The following is a 7760-nucleotide window of genomic DNA, read 5'->3' as shown; positions in this document are numbered from 1 at the left end:
GGCGTGCCTGGCACCCTCGTGGCCGCCTCGGCTGCTTCTTGACGTCCACTCCAAGTCTCCTGGATTGTGTTTGTTTCAAAAAGATCGCTCCCGAAGGTTTCATTCCGTTTGGACTCCGTTTGATATCCCTTTTCTTTGAAACACTGAAATAGGCAAAAAAACAATTTTGGTTGGGCCTCCGGTTAATAGGTTAGTCCCAAAAATGATATAAAAGTGTAAAGTAAAGCCCATAAACATCCAAAACGGGTAATATAATAGCATGGAGCAACCAAAAATTATAGATACGTTGGATACGTATCAGGCCTCTCCTCACCGAGTGGAGAATGTTTCACCTGCCAAGACCGCCACGAGACCCACCGGACCAAGTCCCCTGGCCCAGGGCAGCTCTGCGCGCATGACCACCACAGTTCTGACACCAAGGCCTGCACCCGCACCACCGGCGACCTTTGTCACTGTCTACCCCCTGTACCATGTCCTAGAAGACCAAGTGGGAGCGAACAAGGAGGCTCATCTAGGTGAAGCTGATGTGTGAGTGGTTGAAGGATGCGTACGACGCCAGCGAGGCACTGCAGACCAGCATTCGAGTAAGTACCATTGTGTGTGATTTCTAGTCGGAGTTTTCGAAATTTTTTTCTTCATGCTCCGAATGGACGATAGTATTCCTGTCAGTGGGTTTGCATGGGGCACACCCACTAGGTGTTTTTTTCAGTGAGGTCACGCCGAGTGCACCCACTGGGTGTAGTCCCCGAGGATGTCGTCGACTGGAAGCAGTCTACGGGAGTCTTAGAGCTTAAGTTTTTCTACACTATCGTCTCACTTGGATTTAGCCAGGGCGTTTCTGAGTGTTTTCGGTTCCAGTGGGGGCACGATGAGTGCACCCACTGGGTGTAGTCCCCGAAGTTGTCATTGACTGGGAGCAGTCGACGGGAGTCTTAAAGTTTCTGGCATCTTTGCCCTGAGACTGATTGCCAATCATTTTTTGTTTTTTGTGAACTATCCAATTAGATGTTCTATAGTGGGGGCACGCTGAGTGCACCCGCTGGGTGTAGTCCCCGAGACTGCCTGCGATTGTCAGCAATCGGTGTCAGTCTTTCAAACATTCACCTCTTGTGTTGCACTCAAAGTGCATCACCGCACTCGGCTGACCGAGTGGGCCCGTCCTCGGTCTTCTTCATTTCCGACTTGGTGGTCAACCGAGTGATCTAGGACCAGTGTGTTGTTGTCTTCGATCTTCTTCATTGCTGACTCGGTGATCAGCCGAGTGATCTAGGGTCAATGTGTTGTTGTCCTCGACCTTCTTCATTGCTTAGTCGGTGGTCATCCGAGTGATCAGAGGCTAGTATGCTGTTGTCCTCGATCTTCTTCATTACCGACTCGGAAGCAATCTAGTGTTTGAGATTTTGATGTTGGTCTTGTTCATTTCTTTCGACTGAATGTCTTCTTATCTAGTAACAAAGGGCCCGCGAGTTGGGACTATGCCGCCTTGGAGAAGGAAGTTATATCACTCAAGTGGAGCTGGACACCGAGAAGCACAAGTGTGCATGATACGTCTCTTAACGTATCTATAACTAGCACATGCACGTGTGTTGCAACGGGAGAAAAAAGTATCCTGTACTCTACTCCTAAAGAAACACAACACATCTAAATTGATAAATATCAAACAAATCCATCCTCCATTTCTTAGTATCCCTCTTTTGCAGCATAACTCAAACAGTTTAGTCAGTCCTTGATCTTTAAAGGTGCTCTGCATTTATGTTTTGCGGTCTCAGAAAGGGCTAGCGAGATACCATTTTGTTATATCATGTTATGATTATTTTGAGAAAGCGTTGTCAACCGAGTTTTATTATTATGGCTCGCTAGCTGATTATGCTATTGATATGAGTAATTGTGAAAGCTAAGTGTTATTGTGAATACGGTTAGTTCATAATATTTGCTGAAACTTGAATGCTGGCTTTTCATGTTTACAACAACAAGAGCAAACAGAGTTTGTAAAAGTTTTTCTTTATCAGTTTCAGTTTATCAACTGAATTGCTTGAGGACAAGCAAAGGTTTAAGCTTGGGGGAGTTGATACGTCTCCAACGTATCTACTTTTCCAAACACTTTTGCCCTTGTTTTGGACTCTAACTTGCATGATTCGAATTAAACTGACCCGGACTGATGCTGTTTTCAGCAGAACTACCATGATGTTGTTTTATGTGCAGAAAAGAAAAGTTCTCGGAATGTCCTGGAAATCCACGGAGGCACTTTTTGGAATTAATAAGAATTTTTGGCGAAAGAATTAATGCCAGGGGGCCCACGGCCTGTCCACGAGACAGGGGGGCGCACACCCCCCCCCCCAAGGCGCGGCCTCCTATCTCATGGCCCCCCTTGGACCTCCACCGACCTCAACTCCAACTCTATATCTTTCGTCTCGCGGAGAAAAAAATCAGAGAGAAAGTTTCATCGCGTTTTACGACACGGAGCCGCCGCCAAGCCCTAATCTCTCTCGGGAGGGCTGATCTGGAGTCCGTTCGGGGCTCCTGAGAGGGGGATTCGTCGCCGTCGTCATCATCAATCATCCTCCATCACCAATTTCATGATGCTCACCGCCGTGCATGAGTAACTCCATCGTAGGCTTGCTAGACGGTGATGGGTTGGATGAGATTTACCATGTAATCAAGTTAGTTTTGTTAGGGTTTGATCCCCAGTATCCACTATGTTCTGAGATTGATGTTGCTATGACTTTGCTATGCTTAATGCTTGTCACTAGGGCCCGAGTGCCATGATTTCAGATCTGAACCTATTATGTTTTCATGAATATATGTGTGTTCTTGATCCTATCTTGCAAGTCTATAGTCACCTATTATGTGTTATGATCCGACAACCCCGAAGTGACAATAATCGGGATACTTCTCGGTGATGACCGTAGTTTGAGGAGTTCATATATTCACTATGTGTTAATGCTTTGGTCCGGTTCTCTATTAAAAGGAGGCCTTAATATCCCTTAGTTTCCACTAGGACCCCGCTGCCACGGGAGGGTAGGACAAAAGATGTCATACAAGTTCTTTTCCATAAGCACGTATGACTATTTACGGAATACATGCCTACATTATATTGATGAATTGGAGCTAGTTCTTTATCACCCTATGTTATAACTATTGCATGAGGAATCACATCCAGCATAATTATCCATCACTGATCCATTGCCTACGAGCTTTTCGCATATTGTTCTTCGCTTATTTACTTTTCCGTTGCTACTGTTACAACTACTACAAAAACCCAAAATCATTTATCTTTACTGTTGCTATCGTTACCTTTATTATCATACCACTTTTGCTACTAAATACTTTGCTGCAGATACTAAGTTATCCAGGTGTGGTTGAATTGACAACTCAACTGCTAATACTCAAGAATATTCTTTGGCTCCCCTTGTGTCGAATCAATAAATTTGGGTTGTACTTCACCCTCGAAAGCTGTTGCGATCCCCTACACTTGTGCGTTGTCAAAGCACTGAAATTATCGATAACAGATAGTTTTGTGATAAGGTAATTCGTAACGGATAACAAGTAACAAAAGTAACTAAGGTGCAGCAAGGTGGCCCGATCCTTTTTGTAGCAAAGGATAAGCCTGGACAAACTCTTATATAAAGCAAAGCGCTCCCAAGGACACATGGGAATTACTGTCAAGCTAGTTTTCATCATGCTCATATGATTCACGTTCGTTACTTTGATAATTTGATAGTGGGTGGACCGGTGCTTGGGTACTGGCCTTCCTTGGACAAGCATCCCACTTATGATTAACCCCTCTCGCAAGCATCTGCAACTACGAAAGAAGAATTAAGGTAAACCTAACCATGACATGAAACATATGGATCCAAATCAGCTCCTTACGAAGCAACGCATAAACTAGGGTTTAAGCTTCTGTCACTCTAGCAACCCATCATCTACTTATTACTTCCCAATGCCTTCCCCTAGGCCCAAATCATGGTGAAATATCATGTAGTCGACGTTCACATAACACCACTAGAGGAGAGACAACATACATCTCATCAAAATATCGAACGAATACTAAATTCACATGATTACTTATAACAAGACTTCTCCCATGTCCTCAGGAACAAACGTAACTACTCACAAATCATATTCATGTTCATAATCAGAGGGGTATTAATATGCATTAAGGATTTGAACATACGATCTTCCACCGAATAAACCAAGTAGCATCAACCACAAGGAGTAATCAACACTACTAGCAACCCACATGTACCAATCTGAGGTTTTGAGACAAAGATCGGATATAAGAGATGAACTAGGGTTTGAGAGGAGATGGTGCTGGTGGAGATGTTGATGGAGATTAACCTGCTCTCGATGAGAGGATCGATGCTGATGACGATGGCGACGATTTCCCCTCCCGAAGGGATGTTTCCTCGGCAGAACAGCTCCGCCGGAGCCCTAGATTGGTCCTGCCTATGTTCCGCCTCGAGACGGCGGCGCTTCGTCCCGAAAGCTTCCTTCTGATATTTTCCAAGGCAAAAAACACCATATAGCAGAAGACGGACGTCGGGGCCTGCCATGTGGCCCACGAGGCAGGGGGCGAGCCCTGGGGGCTAGGGCGCACCCTCCACCCTCGTGGCTGGTGGGTGGCCCACCTATGGTTCTTTCTTCGCCCAATTTTTTTAATATATTCCAAAACTGATTTTCGTGGAGTTTCGAGACTTTTAGAGTTGTGCAGAATAGATCTCTAATATTTGCTCCTTTTCAGCCCAGAATTCCAGCTGTCGGCTTTCTCCATCTTCGTGTAAACCTTATAAAATAAGAGAGAAAAGACATAAGTATTGTGATATAATGTGTAGTAACAGCTCATAATGCAATAAATATCGATATAAAAGCATGATGCAAAATGGATGTATCAATCATCCACCGAATCGACAGATCGGGGAGCAAACAACATTGGAGGCTCGTCGATGCCGCCACATGTGACCTTGTTGAGATGGTTAACAAGCTCGAATACCATTATTCAACGCTACCACCACCATCACCACCTTGTCAGTGTCGCTAGAGAGCCTAACCCTAGTATCTAAACACCTTCCACGCAGATCAAAGCTCCATTCACCCCCCGCCATTGCAAGTATGACTGAAGAGGGAGGGCCCGCTGATCCGGCCTTTGGCGGAACAAGTGATATGGGAGATCCTTCCCTTTTGCCTCTCGTGGTTACTGTTCAAAAGAGGGGTGTAGAAAAATCTTTCAGCCTCTACAACACGAAATTAGTTTCATTACATTCATGTTTTCATACTATACATTTGATATTGTAGATATTCCCATATTTTTCTATAGACTTTGTCAAATAGAGAAGTTTAACTTCGAACGAATATAGTGTTTCAAATATTTTGCAATGGAAGGGTAGGTAAAATGATTTGCTAGAAAGAGACTAAGATGCCTCGGAGTATTTTTGTTGTTGTTGTTGTTACGTCATAGTTCAAATTTAGTATTATATTTCTCTAATCCATGATCTCAACAAACCAGTCCATGATAATAGCAGATTCCAACAGTCCATGATCTCAGGGATTCAAAAAATAAATTATTTACCTAAAAACCGCAACTCTATATTTCTGCCCAGATACTGTAGTTTTTACCTCCCAAAAAAGAAGAGAGAAATAGGCATCTCACAGTTCGATCAGGCCCTAGATGAGAAGGAAGCTTCTAGAGCCCTCATCACGCGGATCTCGACCGTCCAAACCCACACTCGACGGCCCCGATGAACCGCCCGTTGGCGCTGCGCCGCAGAGCCCGAGCGGGCTGGGCCGGCAGGAATCGTCCCGGGCCAGTTGCACATGCAGTCCGCGTGCGATCCAAGCCAGAACAGAATATCGCCCACTCGCGCGGCGGCATATCCCTTCCCCACCCTCGCTCTCTATCCTCCGCTCGTGTTCACCACAGCTTTCCCTGCACCCGGTCCATAGACTCCCACGAAATCTCTCACGCGCGCCGCACCACCCGGTCCTTGTGGACCGCGCGCAGTCCAAAAGCACAAATATCCCAACCTAACCCTAGTCCCGACCCAACCACCCCCGGGTAACCATGGTCGCAACCCTAGTCACCCCCACAAAGATCCAATAAAAACTCGCACGCACGCCGCGTCCACCCACCCCGTCTGACACTCTGGGCCCACGTCGCCGATCCCCACACCAACGGAACCCTGCAGGCCGCCCTCATCGAGAGGCATCCGCAGGCCCCACATGTCATACAGGCTTGTGTTGGAATGGGTCACGTGCTGCTCGCGTCCACCGGGAACCCAACCCTAGACCTAACCACGGTTCCCGCAACCGCGCCGCCGAACCTCGCAGGTTAGCCCCCGCGCCCCACGATGCCACCACGCGTCCCGATCGGACGGCCACCGCCGCCCCCGCCCCGGACCTCGCCGCTTATTTAACCCCGCCCGGTCTCCCCTTGCCAGATCACAGAGCCCGAAGCCAAAGGAAATCCACTCCAATCCAATCCCCACAGAAATCCCCATCTCAAAACCCTAGCCCGTCCGATCCCGGCGAGATGGCCAACCCGAGGGTGTTCTTCGACATGACCGTCGGCGGCGCGCCGGCCGGGCGCATCGTGATGGAGCTGTACAAGGACGCGGTGCCGCGGACGGTGGAGAACTTCCGCGCGCTCTGCACCGGCGAGAAGGGCGTCGGCAAGAGCGGCAAGCCACTGCACTACAAGGGCAGCTCGTTCCACCGCGTGATCCCCGACTTCATGTGCCAGGGCGGCGACTTCACCAAGGGCAACGGCACCGGCGGCGAGTCCATCTACGGCGAGAAGTTCGCCGACGAGAAGTTCGTCCACAAGCACACCAAGCCCGGGATCCTCTCCATGGCCAACGCGGGCCCCAACACCAACGGCTCCCAGTTCTTCATCTGCACCGTCCCCTGCAATTGGCTCGACGGCAAGCACGTGGTCTTCGGCGAGGTCGTCGAGGGCATGGACGTCGTCAAGAACATCGAGAAGGTGGGCTCCCGCAGCGGCACCTGCTCCAAGCAGGTCGTCATCGCCGACTGCGGCCAGCTCTAGATCCGTCCGCCCGCCGGTCGCCTGTCGTTGTCGCCCCGTGTCCCGTGTCGTCGATCTAAATAAGAGAGTCGTGTGTCGTGTCGTGTCTTCCCCTTGTCCGTCCGATGAGATCTCCGTGGTTGGTTTAGGAGGGTTTTAGGTGGACTCTTTTGGCCGCTGGATCTGTGTCCGGCGGCCATGGTTATCTTCCTGTGTCTGCTGCTATCTTACCGTTTGAATGAGATGAACTCCGCTATGAATTATCCATAATTTGTGCTCGTTGGCTTCACTATCTGTTTGTCGCATTCGTACTTTGTCTGCTGCTCCTGACTCCAATGCGTTGGAACCCGTGTGCTCTTTCTTTGTGGTATCCACTCGATTTCCGTGCCTATTACCGATCTGAAAACCTAAATTAATCACGTTTCAAGGTTATCGACAGTCTGAACTGGTGTACAGAGCCTCGGTAGAGAAAAAGGCTCGGTACTTTGTTGATTTTCCTGATGGAACGTGGTCTGCTATCATGTCTCCTCCCCCGTACATTCACTTGGCTTTTCAAAGCTGACCTGTTTGGTGTTGCTTGTTTTGCACTGTAATTTTATTGATGGATCTTGATTTACGTGATTAGTAGTACTACTTTACTAATTTTGGAGAACAATATTACCTTGTTGATGCATGGATCTAAGTGAGATCTGATCTGAGATGCAGGCAAAATTAAGATATGCGATGTGATTGATCCAGA

General features: G+C 48.0%; 1 protein-coding gene across 1 annotated transcript; it reads left to right on the top strand.

The window, feature by feature from the left end:
• Positions 1 to 6433: 6433 nt before the first annotated feature.
• Positions 6434 to 7310, top strand: LOC119323589 (peptidyl-prolyl cis-trans isomerase-like). The gene has a single exon (XM_037597282.1). The coding sequence runs from the start codon at positions 6527 to 6529 to the stop codon at positions 7040 to 7042; it is 516 nt and encodes a 171-aa protein (XP_037453179.1). The 5' UTR covers positions 6434 to 6526; the 3' UTR covers positions 7043 to 7310.
• Positions 7311 to 7760: the final 450 nt, after the last annotated feature.

This window comes from Triticum dicoccoides, chromosome 6B, assembly GCF_002162155.2.
Source record: "Triticum dicoccoides isolate Atlit2015 ecotype Zavitan chromosome 6B, WEW_v2.0, whole genome shotgun sequence".
NCBI classification, from domain to species: Eukaryota; Viridiplantae; Streptophyta; class Magnoliopsida; order Poales; family Poaceae; genus Triticum; species Triticum dicoccoides.
This window is presented reverse-complemented; position numbering and strand designations above follow the sequence as displayed.

Coding starts and splice junctions, on each gene's coding strand:
- LOC119323589 (XM_037597282.1), top strand. CDS start 6,527: ATGGCCAACCCGAGGGTGTTCTTCGACATGACCGTCGGCGGCGCGCCG.